General features: G+C 44.9%; 1 protein-coding gene and 1 long non-coding RNA gene across 2 annotated transcripts in view; one reads left to right on the forward strand and one right to left on the reverse strand.

Moving 5' to 3' along the window:
- The window catches only part of LOC146185887 (uncharacterized), a 358500-nt gene that overhangs the window by 111168 nt on the left and 228977 nt on the right, over positions 1-18355 (forward strand). The gene's annotated exons all lie outside the window — the stretch shown is intronic.
- Positions 6839-18355, reverse strand: part of LOC146185889 (uncharacterized) — a 34935-nt gene continuing 23418 nt past the window's right edge. Inside the window, exons 15-19 of the mRNA XM_084605816.1 lie at positions 15357-15438; positions 13023-13048; positions 10268-10355; positions 8725-8764; positions 6839-7289 (exon numbers count right to left, since the gene is read on the reverse strand). Coding sequence (XP_084461942.1) covers positions 7188-7289; positions 8725-8764; positions 10268-10355; positions 13023-13048; positions 15357-15438 — 338 coding nt within the window. The 3' untranslated portion in view covers positions 6839-7187. The remainder of the gene's footprint in view (positions 7290-8724; positions 8765-10267; positions 10356-13022; positions 13049-15356; positions 15439-18355) is intronic.

An 18355-nucleotide genomic window follows, 5' to 3' on the forward strand; every position in this document is an offset into this window, starting at 1 on the left:
ATAACTTAAAAAGATAAATATTTAGATTGCAGAAATGACGCTTCAAAGGGATCGAAGTGCTCATAATGAGAAACTAATGATTGGTAAGGCAAAATTATCCTTGTATTGATCACTTACCTAATAAAATAAATTAAAAATGAAAAATTATTTAAAAATTGCTTGTGATTACGTTACTTCCGGATGCAAAATTTGAGCGCCGCTTATCAGCTGTTTCAGCTTTTCGATAGATTCGAGCAAGACATCTATTAAAGACAACTTTTATTTTTCACTCATATTCCATACCACTAGTTCCTCTTCCTCGAGGGACAGATACAAGGCTTTCTTTTCCTGTAAACCACTTAACTGGCTCTAATTCAGTTCGATGCAGGCGAAACGAAGAGGCGTCCGCATGCTGAACGATGCCAGTGCACGCTAAAGGTCTTCAGATGGTTATAATTACTACGAAACCCTCTACTACGGCACTCCTTTCACTCTTTCCGCTTTCACTGCCATGTTCCTCCTTCTTTTACGGCGCTGTTATGGTGTCCACACAAAGACATTGCGCCTTCGTTTTTCTGTGAACTGATTATTATTGCTACTGGGTCTAATTAACTACATTATTAAACCATGTCAACCATTTTGTCATTGCACATCTTTTCTTGACTCTGTATTCTGTGGCACCAGAGATATCGCGGGCTATCAGGATCACTTACATATCAGCGCGAGCGGCGGATAAGGTAATATCACGGGGAGACGCTTAGAAAAATGGGCCTTTGATATACTGTTGGCACATGCTGTATATGTCATTTCAGCCCCAGCGAGTAGCGAGCCTGACGAAGTCCGACCTTCTTCGGTGGTGGTGGTGGAAACGTTTATTGGTTAATTGGAGTTTGGGAGCCACAGAGTGGCCCCGCTACATGGTCGGCGTCCCTAGTCGGACACCGCATGACGAGGCCCCGTCTCGCGCCCGTTTCACCAGAGCCCGTTGAGACTCCAGTGTGGAGCAGTTGAGGAGGGCAGTCTCCCATGCCTCTCGGGAAGGGGTAGGGGAAGGGGGGAGGTGAGGATTTCGAGTACATGCCCACACCATGTGGAAGACATCACAAGTCTCTCCACAGTGCGGGCATCGCCCATCCGTGTTAGGATCATAATGTTTTAAGATTGCAGGACAGAGTAGAGTACCTGTTTGCAGGCGCCTTAAAGTTCGTTCCTCCGCCTTACTCAGCCCCTTTGCAGGAGCCGGGAAAAGGCGGTGGTTGTCGCTATAATACTTTATGATTTCTTTGAACCGCAGAAGCGGCTGGTTGTCTCCGAGTCAGAAGAGCTTTGATGAGGAGACCCGCTTTGAGGGCACGATTGGTGTGGGATAACCGTCTCCTTCCCTCATCCTGTCGAGAAAAAGTGCACTAATGTGCAAGTGGAGGAACTCCGCCACCAAGAGAGAGAAACTTTAAAGCTAAGAGGTGCCTGCAGTGTACACGCTCTAAAAAAGCCCTGTTTATTCCAGGAAACACCTATAAGTAGTAATACTGCTTGTGCAGTAGCGCTCGAAGCTATTGAGGCGCTCAAGTGAAGAAGAAAGGAAAACAGTATTGATTAGGCAATTGGGTGAATTAAGTGCCCCTGTAAATATACAACAGTAGACAATAAAAGAAACAAAAATTGTTGCGGCTTAGCTCGGCTAAGCCCGGTTATGAAAGCAAAATCTTTGTTATACTAACTTAAGCTGTGTTTTTAATTCAGGACAGACTTATGTAGACAACATGTTTTGCATTATTCCCTGTTTGGTCTTACGGCGGCAAATGCTGCCCGATGGTGAGCCAAGTAATTTGCCGCTGTTCCAATCCTGGTCACAGAACAAGTCGCTGTCGACTATGCCTTGAAATGCTAGTTCCACATAGGTTAGTAGCACTTATCCTACGGATCCTAAGGACAAGGAACTCTTATCCTAAGGATCATCATATTCAGGGGGGCGTCTAGGATACGCAGGCTAGGAACTGGTTCCAAGATGTGACTGATGGGTAGAGCGGCTGCACCTAGTCTCTACAGGCAGAACCATACTGAAAAAACTAAGGATTGACACCCGCGAAGGCACCCAGCTCAAATCTGAAATATACAAGGCTGTACGGGACAGCCTATAGATAAGGCTGCTTGCCCCCCCCCCCCCCCCCCCAAAAAAAAAAGAAAGCTCCAAAAAGAACATTATAAGAAGCGCTGAAAAAAGAGGGCTCAAATGCTTAGTACGAAAAACACATGCCTGTCGTCTTATGGTTGTTTGCCTCTTTGTTTGCAGCGCTAACGAGTGGGCCGGGTAGACATAAAATCGCCTTCACCTTGAAAACTTGACTTCCGGAGCTAGTTCAGGAAGCAGCTGTAGCTCTAGCCCGCACCTAAACGAAGGAGCGTTTTGTGGTCTGCCACAGCAAAACTGCTATACGAAATTACAACCATGAATTGATTGCGGGTCGAATATTAACGGTAACTGGTTTACGGGAAAGGTAAGACGCACTATCTGTCGCACTTTTTCCTGTGTACATTTGAACCTGAACCGCGGCGCAGGGGAAGAGAGAAAGGCGGGAGTTAAAGCAGAAATAGAAAGAGAGGCTGTGGTGGACGGTGGCGGAGTAATTTTGACCCCCTGGGAATCTTTAACGAGCTCTAACATCGCACAGCACATGAACGACTTTCCGCTCAGTGCTCATTGATACACAGCCACATGCGGTCTGGTTCGAACCCGTGTACTTCGGAACAGTAGTCAGGCATCTATTTCAATCTCGCGAACAGACAAGCAATTTAGACTCCAGCGCACACTGGCTTACCCGGCAACGAATCGGTCTACGCCATGGCTTGAGGGCTGTACCACCGAGCCGGTAGCAAAGAGGGTGGGGAGGGCTTGGAGCGGGAAGTATCGAGTGGGATAAATCTTACAGCGAAATCCTGGAGATTATGAACTAGGTACGCAGGTGGCTACTGCGCCAGCTCCTTCCCTGAAATGCAGGCAGGCCGTCACCTGGCACCGCCTCCAGCCCTGGACATTCCCATAGCCACTCCTGGTGATCTGTATGCTCGGAGGAGAATGATCAGAATTATATACAAAGTGCGACTTGAAAGGAACCATTTAGCACATCATCTGGGACTACCCCTTTTCTTCTGGGAGGGGCCTAAATTGACGTCGAAAATCTGGCAGACCGCTGCTCAGCAGACTGCGTCCAGCTGGCCTGGGCGCCGTCGGCCAACAACGCCTACAGATCTGGGTTTAAAGGGCCCCCGCAGCTAGTCGCAAAGTGCCGCAGCTCCTTCATCCGTTGGTTTAAATAAATAGTTCTGCTTTCTTTCTCTGCGACAGTAAATAAAACGTCTCGTACTTCTATTTAGTCGAGTGTCGAAATACGTGGCCCCACGCAGATACGTGAGGTTTCTTTTTTTTTTCTTGGGGGATTGGGGGGGGGGGGGGGGGGGGGGGGGGGGGGGGGGGGGGGGGGGGGGTGAGGAATGGACGTGCTTGGGACGGTATAATGAATCGAGAGGTGAACAACCCTATAACTGTCTCCTAATTGAGCTAAGCGACATCGAAACTGAGCTGCGGAGGGAGAGGGAGCTTTATAGGATTGGGTAGTGGAGGCGGGTCCACTGTAGGCGAAAGGGAAGGAAGTTCGTTAAAGTGTTCAGACACGCCTGGATAGTTAGAGGTAGGAACCGGAGGTTTGTCGCTGCTAGAAATTGCAGCAGCAGTGTGAAGGCGGCACTCTGTTTCGCTGGACCGCAAACCAGGAAGAGCACAGCACTAAGTCACACCGGTGGCAGTTCGAGCTTGCGGTACCCACGTTTTACAGTGGCACGATGTTGTCCAAGGATTCTCCGTGCCTCACTTCTATTTGAGCTATCGGGAGGGAATTCCATACCCCACCGTCCGGTGTCTCAACCCGCTACCCAGCGAAAGGACTGGTGGGAAAGCGAGACAAACACATGCACTGGCGAACACCCAAATGGTTTATCTCGAAAAAATAAAATGCAGCAATATAAAGCATGGAGCCAAAGCACATATGAAAAAACAAACTGCGGCACATTCATGGTCGTGAGATACACACGGGGGCTTGATTATCAAAACCGTCCCTGATTAAAATAGGTAAGCTCTTGTGGGAATAGAGCTACCCACGGTTGGCTGACACAAGTGTCACCAAATCTGTGTATGTGAAAAGCCTCTGATATGAGGCGTGAGGTCTGATATTTATAATTGGCCATGATTGTGCTCTCGTTTAAAAACGCCTCACAGTCCTTGCAATCGGTGGAATGGATGACTATGGTCTTTAGGCGTGACTGGGTTTCTATGCCTTTCGCGTGTTTGCGTATTCGCTCCTTAACACACCGTCCAGTTTCCCCGATGTAAAATCGGCCGCACGACAGCGGAATCTTATATACTACACCACAGCAACAGTTGACAAATATTTTAGGCATTTCTTCTCACATGCCTTTTTTATAATTTGTTGGTAAAAGCTGTTGCACAACCCTCCTAACTTATTTTTGGCAGAGAAAAGGAGCTTCACGCCAGCTTTGCTCACGATCTTCTTCAGGTTGTGCGAAACTTTATGAACATATAGTATATACGCCACATTCTTATTAGCTGAATTGCGTGCAACCTTCTAACCCTGCTTTCTGCTGGTATCGACTCTGCTACACTTGAAAGGATCTTCGTCGGCTAGCCTGCAGCGGTAAGCCTAGTGATCTGCGCGTCAAAGCTGGCTTGAGTTTAATGTATGCATGACCTATACAAAGCAACTTTCATGCAGGCTTCGACTTTCCCGCGCTTAACTATCTTTGAGTGGGCCGGCAGAAGGCTCTCCCGGGAGCCAGGATAGTACGTGCAACATACATGGTCATCCGATAGCACAAGCTCCAGATCCAGAAACCTTAGTTTGTTGTCAGTAGGGAATTCTGTGGTCAATTGTAGGTCATTAAGTTCAGTGCTGAACGCGTCAAATATCTGAGCAGCAGGTTGTTGGTCGTCACCTTCGCGATAAAAAGAACTAAAAAATCATCAACGTAAAGCATAACTTTAGCAATGGTGTTGTAGTCAAGCTTGGCTTGGAGTCGTCTCTTGCACGAGGCTAAAAACAGGTCACTAAGAAGAAAGTGAGGCTGAATCCTATGCAAGCCACTTGTTTTTGGATCAAAACTCTGTAGTCTACTCTAGCGAACGTGGGCTGTAAATAAAAGCCAAGCATTTCTGGAAACATGGAAACATTCATAACACAAGGGTTGTGAAACTTTGTGACATCGTGACGATAAATGCAATCACTTATTTCGGAGATCAGACCGGTTTGTGGTAGGGTAATAATGCGTCCCTAACATCTACAGAAAAAGCGCTAACATGGACTGTACACTCACTTTGCAGGAACTCTGACATTTATTCAGACTTTGTGATGAAGAAAGGGTCTTCAACGTTAGTTGCGACATGCATTTCTGCAGAAACACCGCTGCCTCGCGCTGCCAAGCACCTCGTTCGGACAAAATAACCCTGAAAGGACAGCTTTCTTTGTGTGCCTTGGCAGCACTGGCGAAGATGGTTAGGCTAGACGCCTTGGAACGCTTCACAGGAGAGGCTCTTGATAGGCCAGCGCGTTCACAAAGTTGAACTGACTGCTCTTGCTCTTTCTATGATTTTACCGATTTCATCTCCTTGAAGTTGGCTTAAATTGCGGCTTGGGCCTTCACCTTGTAGACGCCTTTAGTCACGAAGACAAAACCACCCTATTTGCCCGACTGCAGGAACTTGACGCCAGCGTCTCTGAGGGCCGATACTGCAGCAGCAAAACGGGGGTAGCTTTCTTTCTTCACCTCCTCGGGGAGGGACGTTGTCTTCTCTACCGTGTTCTTCTTTTCGCGCTCGTTTACCATGAATACTTACCCACCGCCCAAGTTCTCACGGCAAAGAAATCCTGATAGTCACCGATGGGAAAGAGAGAAATTGTTTTCCCTTCCCTTCCCTTGCCCCTACCTCAAGCACGCCGACATTGAAATCCTCACCCCTTCTTCGCTGCCATGTTAGTCCCTCTTCATTACAATCGCTATTACTATTTTTATACTTGCTACTTTTAGTTGCTCCACATCGCCAACACAGCCTCTGAGCCGTAGAAAGATATCTAGATTGGCTCTACCACTCCTTCCTACTGCTTTATCGAATTATTTGTACCTTAACCTTTACTGCCATTGAGAACTATTCTGCTTTCGTCAAGGATTTCTATACGGCCATAACTGGGTGACGATAGCTACCAGGAGCCGCTGACCACTCCTCGCTACCTTCCTTCCGACAACTGTGACTTGTCTTGGTTTAATACCACTACGCAGACACCTCATTCATCGCGGCCTTCAGGAACGATGCTGCGAAAACAGTAAATGCGGAAGGCCAAGACAAGCTTAGAGCCCAAGTGATGATAGAGCACAGATTCATCTTTCGGACGTTTTGCAGCCAGCCTAGGAATAAACACAACTTTGCACATGCTACGTTTTAATTTGCTGGAATTACAACCGGTGTCTTAAAGTCTATCGCTTGTTGAGTCTTTTTAACAAGACAAAAAAACATGTAGATAGCCATTCAATTTGTCAGTGAATTTAAGGCAAATATTTTAGATCGCGCAGATTGTGACGAAAAGAGTTCTTATAAACGCCTTTGAATAGGTCTTTAACGTTTTCACTTCTCTCACTTGTTAGAAGCCGCACAATGATTCTCGAATTTCAGCACGTATTGAATTATTATTCTCCCCTACTGCAACTTAACCTTGTACATGGCAATTTAGTCGTGTGCAGGACATGTCTTGAAATGTAGACTGAGCGTCTGCAGGGGATAAAAAGACGATGCATAATCATTCACCAAAACTTTATTTTCTTTTCACGAATGCATTCAAATAGATGGTGACTGGATTCAGACCTCATGAATACGTTACTTGTGGCCTCATGGTCTCAGCATGATGCATGCTGGAGACCTTTCTTTGTTTCCGCCCCCGTTCTACCGTAGATGATTTCGGTTGGCTACCCACGTATTCTTCGCAGCGCACAAGTAACTTTGTTTAGTGACACTGCAGCGAGTGAATCAGCGCGCATGATATCTGATGAAACACGGAATGAAATTATGGAATGTGAATTAGGGAAGAAATGAAAGTCAGTAATCAACACCCTCAGCAAGTGATGAAAGGCACAGGAAGCGGACCTCATCACAAAGACGTGTGACCCCTGGCTTTGTGCAGTGAAGCCGGATCCGATGCCCTGTATGGACCGTCGTAGCCGCGAAGCTCGCGCTCAGGTGGCTGCTCAACCTGTGTGATAATGAAGAGAAAAAAATATACATTGCTTGCTCTGCAGAATTTGTCCGAACAATTACAGCTTTTCTGAGCAAAGTTTTGAAATACCTGGAACGATAAGTTCACTTATCCATTACTGTTTTGCAGAATGATGAGGGCAAACACTGCCCTTACCCTGTTCAAAGTTCACGTTACACATCTGCAACTCCTCACTGTTATGTACATTGAAAATTAGAGCTGGGCTAGAGGAAGCATATTACTTTTACTAGACATTTGCTTAGGCTGACAAAAAACAAGTCAGACATCTTCTGTCACCAGACGCAGGCGGTTGACTTTGCTTTTCGTACTCTCTTTGACGTCTTGCCGATATCAGATTAATTGGAAAAGAAGAAAAATTATTTATTACGTCAAGTAAGCTATCGCACGGTCAGGCTTCAGCCATTTGTAACCGATCAGTTACTAAGGCGACGAATGAAAGCCAGCTGGAGAAAAGTAAGATTTCGTTTCGGGAATAATAGCTCTAGATGTAATTGGCCAAGTTAAACGCCGCGACTTGAGCACGTTTTGATCTTGCCTGTATTTAATAAGCTTCGTCCACAGTCGGTCACATAGCGAATACAGGTAGCCAGAAGCCCCGTTTGAAGATCAGGGTCGCTTCTGAAAGTTCTTCAAGGCGTTCATCATGCGGCAAGCTATCTAACGTGTTCGTTGCGCTTCGAGCTGTTTATTCCGATCAGCAGCCTCTGACCCCATCATTCGTCGCTTCCTTGAGGGATCTACTATTTCGGCACTTCGGTACTTTTTCTACTATTCCGGCACTTCGTTTCGCACGTATATGCTGCCTTCAGTATTTCGGCACTTTTTCTACTATTCTATTTTCACATATATGCTGCCTCCGTGCACCGCTGTGCTTCAGCTTGCTAGCTCGCTAATTCCTTCGGCTCGGTCGACTCCTGGTCGCGGACTCCTTTGCTTTGCTGTTCAGCTCGCTGACCCCGACGTTCAGATTCGGGGTTAGGGGGCTATGCGAATGTCTCCCTGATATTCGATAATGTGTTCACCCCGAAAGGAAAGCGGTCGCCTTTTTTTCGTCGCTAAGCAGACGGTTCCCTTGACTATGAACTGGGGGGGCGCAATTGAAGCGCTCCATTTAGAAAGTTAAGCCCTTAGTCAAGGTGCAGGACATGAGGCATGATAGTACATTGGTTTATTAGAATTTACCCAACATCAAGTCGGCGCTTACACAGCTGTGAACCTCAGCAGGTAGCCTGTTCCCGAGATTGAACCCGTAGAAATCAAACAAGCGATAGTACTTTGAAAAATAGACCCGTTAGCTCTGAGCATACGGCTACAAGCTCTACAGGTATACTATTCACCCGCGCTTTTTGCATTTTATAGAAGTTTCGTAATTTGGTACGCCCACGTGTTATAATCAAGATTTCTCACTCACATCTTTACAAAAGTTGAGTCCTCGAGCCTTTTTCTTCAACCTAAAAAAGAGAATTTGAACTTTGAACGCAGAAAGTCTGTGCCAGGAAGCAAACGCTGTCAGGTGATCAAGTAAATTTCTATTTAATGTGCAGTATGATTTTTATAATTCACTTCTTGCATATAGCTCTAATGAAAAGTTTCAGTGAATAAGGGAAGGCGTAGGTGACATAGAAGCTGCACTCACGTTGTAGCTAAACATAGAAATTTCTTCTTACTCCGTCCTCCGGGAGGCTTCGTTCCAGGAGGTAAAAATTACATATAAAACACTCTTCTGCAGTACATGAAGTAAATAGAATTACCGATATATGCTGGCTGGCAGAATATTATACCTGTGATGTGAAACGTTTTTGGAAGCAAGGGCAATCGCCTATGTTGAAGGTACGTGTATGCAGAAGCGCTCCCAAGGTACTCTGAATATATTAAAAGTAAAATGATTCTTTGTTCTTTTAAACTGAGCCGGCACCTAATTTAATGTTTCCGCAATCGTTCAGCATTTACTAGAGTGCGTTTCTTTTGGAACGAAGTTCTTTGTATGACAAGCGGTTTCGAATATTTCCGCTTTTACTTCTAGCGCAGTAACTGCAAATGATTCCTTTATGTATCTGAACTTATATGCAACTTTCATACAGTGAGGACGTAACAAGGAACAGTGATTGGCAAAAATTATTAAGTGTATAATAAATAGATAAATTTTAGTTGCAACAAAAAAATGAGGCAGGTTTGTATTATAACTCAGTTCTATAGTATATACGTTAATTTGTTATGTTGAGTCACATTTACAAAGCCATTAGTGTGCTAGGAAGCTCACTGGAATTCCGGAATTCTGCGTCATCTCCGATCCTTCAGCCGGGCTCCTATACGCTTGGGTAGGTTTCGTTTCGTTATATTTATTTTATTTATTTAGGCTACCCCTAAAGGCCCTCCAAAGGAGGGTACTACATAGGCGGGGGGGGGGGGATATTATTGTGAAAAACACGATGCAATTAGCAACAATTACAATAAGAAACATTAAATAAAACATCAAAAGAGGAAAGAAAAACAACAGCAAAATATTCTACACATTTCCGTCACAGCGAAGTAGCTCTTGGAATTTTTTTTTATGTTAGTTTCTGTAGCGATGTGCAATGGCAAGGTATTCTATTCAATGATAGTGCGAGGCATGAATGGCATAAGATGAGAAATGACACTTAGCGCGTTTAAATGTGTTTCTCATACAAGCAAACAATAAATATCACAAGGTTACCTCAGTTTTTTGAAACTAAAATACAATAGTTGTCGTCCCCTTTCCTCTCTTAGGCATATTTACGCTGCCGAAAAGATGTCTAACGAGTGCAGAACAAAAATCTATAATACTGATTTAAGAGGGCACTCTGTGGCAGCTGTCCAAAAGTACGTTAAATCTAAAAGGAACAACATTTTCTAGAACGGTTTTTAAATTTTGGAGCCCGCATAACTGCAATCGAAGAGACTGCGACAAAGATCTTATAATAAAATTCTCGCACCTTGAAATGATGGTTGCAGCGATGACGAAGCACATCAATAACAAGGACGAAAGGACCACACCAACAATGACGATGTTCAGTTCTGCGGCTGAAAAAGTGTCGCAAAACAAATTAGTTGCTGTAGCCCGGAATAATATCGATTAATATAAACAGAACAGTTTCGATGGGTGCTTGTTTCAAGGTAAGCCTATCCGCATAAAAAAATCTGACAATGGAAATCGCGAATATATGCACAACTGGAAGAAATTGATGCAGATGGCACTGGATTTCCACAACATACTCGACCTTTATGCTGGTAATGGTTTATAGGTTTATATCTAATTGTGTTTTATTAACATAATACTGCAGACCGTTTTGGTCCAAGCAAGACGGGAAAAATCGAAGAAGAAAAGAAAGGACACTTTTACATGTTAAGTGCAGATAGCACTAATGCAAATAACATTCAAGCCCGAATAGGGTCACATATAAGCCATTTTGATTACGTCCCTTCCAAAAATATCGCACAATACAGCTGATTCAAAACTCTCTTAGTGGTCAAAAATATTGTCAATGGCATTTTTGAAATTATCAGAAATATAAACCTCTTCTGGCAGTGAATTATAATCACTGATTGTTCGCGAAAAAAAGAAAGAATTTGTGGATGTGTGTTCTGGCAAAATGGGGAGTTAAGCTAAAGTTGTGCGCATGTCATGTTTTTCAGTTAAGGAAGGTGTGACATAAGGTGTTGCCGATATTCCGAGGTTTGCGTGAATTAGGAAGTGTAAAAAGTCTAACATGGCAATCTTTCGTCGGGTACAGAGCTGCTTTATTTGGTTGGTTACCATAAGGAGCGATGCAGAATCAGAATATCGGTATTTATTATAGATGTAGCGCACAGATAGCCTTTGAACTTCTACCTGCGCGTTGTTCTTTTTCGTATGAGGGTCCCACCAATGCAGCGTACTTGAGCTTTCACCGAGTAATTTATTCATAAGCTAATGTTTTCACGCTGCCTGGAGCACCTTTTAACTTCTGTGATGAAAGTAAATTGTTTTCACTGCAGATGAAGTTATAGAGCAAATGTGATCACTGCTGGTTAGCTGGTTGTTAATTATAATGCCTAAATACTTGTATTTTTTTTACTTAGATGTTTATTATTGAGCGAGTGGGTAAAGTTTGAGACATCTTTTTTTTTTGTAATACACATGAATGCTTTTTTCTCGATAAGTGACATTCCCCATTTGTTAAACCAACACACAACATTGTTTAAAACTGTATATAGCATGTTTGATCTGAACTAGAGCGCATTTTCTTGATTAACATATAGTCATCAGCAAAACGTCCTCTATAAAAATTGCAGTAATAAAATAAAGCGTCATCTATATAAACCAAAAGAAAAAAAAGGACCCAACATGCCCCCTTGCGGAATACGGGAAATAGCATCAAGTGGAACGGAACAGTATCCTTCAATCTCCCTCCAATGATTTTCAGCTTCAGAAGTAGTTTGCTGTGGGGAACATTATCGAAAGTCTTGCTGAAATTGAGATATACTAAGTCAATTTGTCTGGAGATGTCTAGTATTGACCTAAAAGGTTAATGGCTGTAATTAATGGCGCGACAGTTGAAAATGTCCTCCTGAAGCCTTGGAAGTAGGATTCTCTTCACGGTTGTGTAATCAGCATCGGCTTATATGAAATTGTCGACGAAGAATAACCAGCTCCGACAGCGTTCGGGTTCGAACTGTTCTTTTACTTTTATTGCGCTACTCGCGCTGAGGCGCCTAGTGCCAACCTTTTCTCTGTCCAGCGCCGTGCCGTGGCTTGCGATAAGAGCGCGTCGCATATTTGGGAATCCGGCATCGACCACACCACCCCACCCTCCTACATGAATTCCGCTGGCTCTTCCACCCCTCCTAAAGCCGTCGACCGGACCCAGGACGCTCGGCACAACGGCGCTTCGTTGGCCGCGTTTCAACTAGTCAGCCTGCCACCATTCTGGCCCAACAGCCCTCGTGCCTGGCTACTCCAGGTTGAGGCGCATTTCCACTAACGGCGTATCACTAGCCAAGAGACAAAGTTCTTCCATCTCGTGTCCTCCCTGCCTCCTGACGTTGCCGAGGAATCAGCGGACATTACTGCCTCGCCGGACAAGGCCCGACCTTTTGACACGTTGAAGGCGGCTCTCGTTGACCGCAAATCAGCGTCCGAGCGCAGCCGACTCCAGCAGCTCCTCACCGCTTCAGAACTCGGTGATAACCGTCCTTCGCAGCTCCTCTGTCGCATGCGATAGCTACTTGGAGATTTCCCCTCGGGGACGACAGTTTACTACGTAAGTTGTTTATACAGCGACTTCCCCAAAACATGGTCCTCGTCCTCGCAGCTGCGGGTGATGTCCCTCTGGACAAGCTCGCCGAACTCGCGGACCGTGTTGGGGATCATGTCCGGTTCACCATATATGTCGCAACTAAGACTAGGAATAGCCAGCTCCGACAGCGTTCTGGTTTGAAGTGTTTTTTTTTTTTTATTGCACTGCTCGTCCTGAGGCGCCTAGTGCCAACCTCTTCTTCTTTGTCCAGCGCCGTGCCATGGCTTGAGATAAAACCGCGGTGTGAGGAGCGCAACAAAATCATATTCTGGTGAACTGCCGAAGGCCTTAAGAAGTAGTAGACATTTGGGGCTTCTTAGACAGCTATACTCCTGACTCGCCTCACCCTCTCCTTCAGGCCTATTTTAGCGAGATTCTAAGGAAAAGAGATTGAATTTCTCGAAAAACTTACCTTTCAGAGATCTTTTGTCCGGCAGTCTGGAAAAAATGCAAAGTTTGGTGAATAGTATGTAAATGCTATTAACTGAAGATGGATGCTAGAAAATTTGCACCGTGTCCAAGCTAACCTAAATCCGCGTTTTTACCTAGCATTATTTATTTTTCAGTGTCTGAGGTTCATATAGGTCAGATACGTTTACAAAAAAGCCACCGACTTTGTTTCAGGTTATCGGCTCCTCTTTAAAGACTATGGCAGTGTGCCATGACTGTCGTTTTTTTTCTCAACTTACGATACATGTGACTCTGGCCAGTTACGACAACAGTAAACGTGTGTCATGCGGCTTGACTGGATGACGAGCCTGCAAACTTTAATGGGCTGCGATACGAGAGACCATGGGGCGTGCATGATGACAAATGCTCATATACACGTAGCTGTGCATGGCATGATTTTTTCAAGTTATGCATAGCACTAGGTGCATTCAGAAAAATACATGCTCATCATACATGTACATGGTACAATTGCAGCAGGTATACCTTGTAAGGCACTTGAAAACAAAACTCAGTCATCAACAGGTTATTTATTAGAAATACCGCCATCTAGCACTTGTATTGAGGCTTGTCCAAATGGTGAGTCATGGTGAATTTTGAAGTGTCATCACAATAACTCAAACATGTTTATGCCCATTAAAAGGATAGAAGTGCCAGTGATTGATAACTTTTTCAATGCCATATCAGCGACAAACATTGCTAGAGCGAAACCAGTACAGCATATTTACCGGTGGCCTAGAAGAATATCAGGTGCGGTTTTCTACAATCAAGTGAAATTGAGTTATATATATTTAGAGTGCAAGATAAATGCTCTGGAGCGCACTGCACATAAAGAGAGCCATAGCACACTGCAGAATGCGCAATTTTCAGTATTGATGACTCTTTTGTTGAGTGTTCTATCACCCTTATCCTCTATGCGATCCTGGGCTCCACATATGCACTAATTACAGCACCAGGAAGTATTCAGAATTTTTTATCACTGGTTTTGTAAGCTTCCTCAGAAACGCCAACAAAGAAGTGCTCAGTATGTAGCTGCGTTTCTAGAAATAGGGATAATCATGTATTCTCGTGGTGCACACCTTCGAAACGTTTCTGCGATCACAATGGTATTTACCTCATTTTAGTAATTTGATTTGTTAGGTGTGATGTGAGGAATACGCCTTTTTATGTGACCCATAAAAATCTAACACTAATTTCTGTAGTTTATTATAGTTTAAACTGCTGCGTACATCAATACATCAATTACACCCCATTGCGCATGATAGCCATAGCTGCTTATGTGCCATTAAACTCCATATGACTAACGTCTCCGAATGATCCACAGTTCACTCACTCACTCACTCACTCACTCACTCACTCACTCACTCACTCACTCACTCACTCACTCACTCACTCACTCACTCAGTCACTCAGTCACTCACTCAGTCACTCACTCACTCACTCACTCACTCACTCACTCACTCACTCACTCACTCACTCACTCACTCACTCGCTCGCTCGCTCGCTCACTCACTCACTCACTCACTCACTCACTCACTCACTCACTCACTCACTCACTCACTCACTCACTCACTCACTCACTCACTCACTCACTCACTCACTCACTCACTCACTCACTCACTCACTCACTCACTCACTCACTCACTCACTCACTCACTCACTCACTCACTCACTCACTCACTCACTCACTCACTCACTCACTCACTCACTCACTCACTCACTCACTCACTCACTCACTCACTCACTCACTCACTCACTCACTCACTCACTCACTCACTCACTCACTCACTCACTCACTCACTCACTCACTCACTCACTCACTCACTCACTCACTCACTCACTCACTCACTCACTGTTAGGCCACCGGTGCTTTGGACACACAAAAAAGTTTGTGCGGTTTAACATCTCAAAGCCACTCAGGCTCCGAGAGACGCCGTAGTGGAAGGTCCGGAAATTACTACCACCTGGGGTTCTTTAACGTGCACTGATATCGCACAGCACACGTGCACGCTGCTTATCGCCTCCAGCGGAAAGTGGCCGCCGCGTCCGGGATTCGATTCCGCATCCCTGGGCACAGCAGTGAAGGGCCCACCACGGCCGCTCGATTTCGCCCCCCCCCCCCCCCCCCCCGGCGGATGCAAAGAAAGGTTTGTGCTCGCCCTTCACACAGAAAAGTATCATGAAAGCAAACGTTAGCTGGCACCCGATATCAGCCCTCACACGGAAAGCAAGAACATACAAGGAAACAAGATAGTTGTACACTGTTTTTCCAATTATTGGCAAAATTTTCATTGCTTACTCGCAATAAAAGCTTTCGTTGCCCGTTCCTTCAATGCATTTCGCTTTCCCAGGGCAGACTGGCGGCTCGATTGTGCAGTAACCTGTGAAAATATAATTCCAACAAATAATTATGCAAAACAATGACCAGACATAGTGTGCTGTGCAACCCCGTGCTCTGTGGAAGGCATTGCAAATGGTTACAAGTTTCGTTTTAAAATAAGGATACTTGTTCTGGCTCAACAAACGTTCCTAGGAGCTAACAAACATGCATAAAGGACAGCAAATCTTCATCTAAATCATTACGGCAGTTTTATTAGGTCAAAAGCTTAGTTCATACGCTGAGATACAGGTGGAGGAAAAACGTCATGTGCGTTTTCTTCCTGTAAATAATAATAAAAAAATATCCTGTTTCTCTACGTCATTTCTGGTAATTTGCGCTCTTACTTTCAGGTTTAGACCCGGGAGCATTCCTCGGGCGAAATAGAGCATGAAAATAGCGCTCTCTACATTGCTTGTCGAGTGGAAAAAATTTGGTTCCCCCCCCCCCCCCTCCGCCCCCCCCCATTATGACCCTAGAAAAATATATCGAGATATGTTTTCATAGCGGAAATGTTTCCATACGCGAACTATGACTGTCTAATAGAAATATAGAGAAATTATACAATACTTTGCTTCCCATTTTTTTTTGTGCTGCAGTGTATGCATCGAAATGTTAAGGTTTGCTTTATGCTGTTGAAGTTGAAGTTGAAAGTTTATCTTCAAATAAAAAACAAAAACAACATACAGGAATACATAGCGAGAGGTCCCATGGGACAGTATCGCAGGTGGGTCCTCCCATGGTAATGATCCCATGGTAATAGATAGAAAGGACATAGGGCAGAAACTTAACTCCGCCTTTAAATGACAGAACAGAGTGAATGAAAGTCATCTGTGGCTGGGCCCTTTCGGATCCACGTTCGCTTACATGTACTTTCTGCTGACTCAATCGCTTATTCTTTAATTTGAGCCTATGTTGCACAACGCATAGTCCTTAGCATACAGTTATAATCTGCCCGACTGTGTGAAAGGCCACCGGACATAGATATTGCCGCGAAAGCTTCAAAACTGTATTTGTTGTTTTTCAACAGTCGCCGGCATACAGGCTTATCACTCTGATTCTGGATCGCGTATCAGTTCCGTAATCTTTGTTTGTTAATGCTCGATGTCGCGAGTCACACCTTTATCAGTTTCGTTGTAGCGCAAGATGCACCGAGATCTATCTCGAAGATTCCGGCCACTCGTGTGTCTTTCCACAATGTTCCAGCCCGTGCTGGTAGCTGTTTGCGACGACGTTATCTAGATTGTTTTGTGCAGCCTTTAAATTGAGCATTGACGAGTGTGACGAGCATTCTTTGTTCGACGATCGACCAACACGTTTGCTGCTATCGCCGCCGTCGAGTTGCTTAGTTCTTTTGCGGGCGCAAGTCAGCCCAATAAAGAGTTAATTTCCGTACCATCAAGCCTGTGTCTTCATTTGTGTCATCGACCCTGGTCACCACCACGTGACAATATAAGGTCCTCATTTAGCCAAACAGCACAAATTTGCGTTGATGACTGGAAAGCACATGGAATAAATTCCAACCTCACCCTCCCTCTGAAAATAACTGCCAGAGTTGACAGCTTCTACCAATCCGGCCATATCACGGGGCCTTGGGACGTCACGCAAACCACGTTGAGCAAGCAATTCTCAGCCCATATCCCCTGCATAATATCTAGTAAATGCCACAGGCATGCTCGAGATTTTTCACTCACAACGGCGACAACGCCCATGCCGGATTTTCTGGAGGACGGGCTCTTCAAAGTAGGCGCTTTGTATATAAATATACCGATAAAAAGTAGCAGTGCCAAGGATTGCTACGAATGCTGCAGGTGGCGTAATGGCTAGAAAACACCCCTGCTTCCGTCAGAGGTGTGGGACCTTCTTGGGCTTCATCATCATCATCATCATCATCATCATCATCATCAGCCTGACTATACCCACTGCAGGGCGAAGGCCTCTCCCATATTTCTCCACTTAACCCGGTTCTGTGCTAGCTGCATCCACTTAACCCCTGCGAACTTCTTAATCTCATCCGCCCACCTAACTTTCTGCCGCCCCTTGCTACGCTTGGAATCCAGTTTGTTACCCTAAGTGACCATCTGGTATCCTCTATTCGCACTACATGTCCTGCCCATGTCCATTTCTTCTTAATTTCCACTAGAATGTCGGTAACTTGAGTTATTTCTCTGGCCCACTCTGCCCGCTTCCTATCTCTTAATGTTACCCCTACCATTTTTGTACAGCGAGTGCTCAGCGGCTCACGTGTGTAAGTCATGAGCCAAACTAACCGGCAGCACTGTCATGTCCTTTCTTTGGCATAGCTGGGCGTACAGGGTATCACATGGCGACGCTATCTTGACACCTAAACCAGGAATCCAAATACGAGGCCGAACTAGTGATATGGCTTTTTGGGCCGAGTTATGAGGGAGCGCTTTTCCCAGTCAGGACAAATGTCACATATTTCTTGCGTGACGGGAACCCCGTGACTCACACTTGGCAACACTTGCACTGGTATATCTCTGAGTGCTCAATTTCACTTCGGCTGTTCAATCCCCTTTAACCTCATTGGGAAAGTGATCAGCCGTTTGGTTACCACTAGCTGATAAATACGTATAATGCACTGTAAAAGTGTCACAAACCACCACTATATATAAAATCATTTTCCTCGAGGTTATAACATGCTATGACATCGTCTCTTGGGTGCTTAACACCTGCATAATTTGTTGTCATTCCAGTAAAAACATCGGCTGGCGACAAGGCTGTAGGTTAGCGTTTACTTCAGCACTGACGTCATCATTTGACCAGTCAGCAAGGTATTCAAATAAAAAACTGTGGAATATTCTGGCGTGAATCTGAATAAGAGAAATAATTAAACACGTTTCTTGACTTTGAGAACCTTATAATTCCCGCGGGTGGCACCGCATAGACCACATTCACTG

The sequence above is a fragment of the Amblyomma maculatum genome, chromosome 6, assembly GCF_055883805.1.
Source record: "Amblyomma maculatum isolate TAMU_Amacu chromosome 6, ASM5588380v1, whole genome shotgun sequence".
NCBI lineage: Eukaryota > Metazoa > Arthropoda > Arachnida > Ixodida > Ixodidae > Amblyomma > Amblyomma maculatum.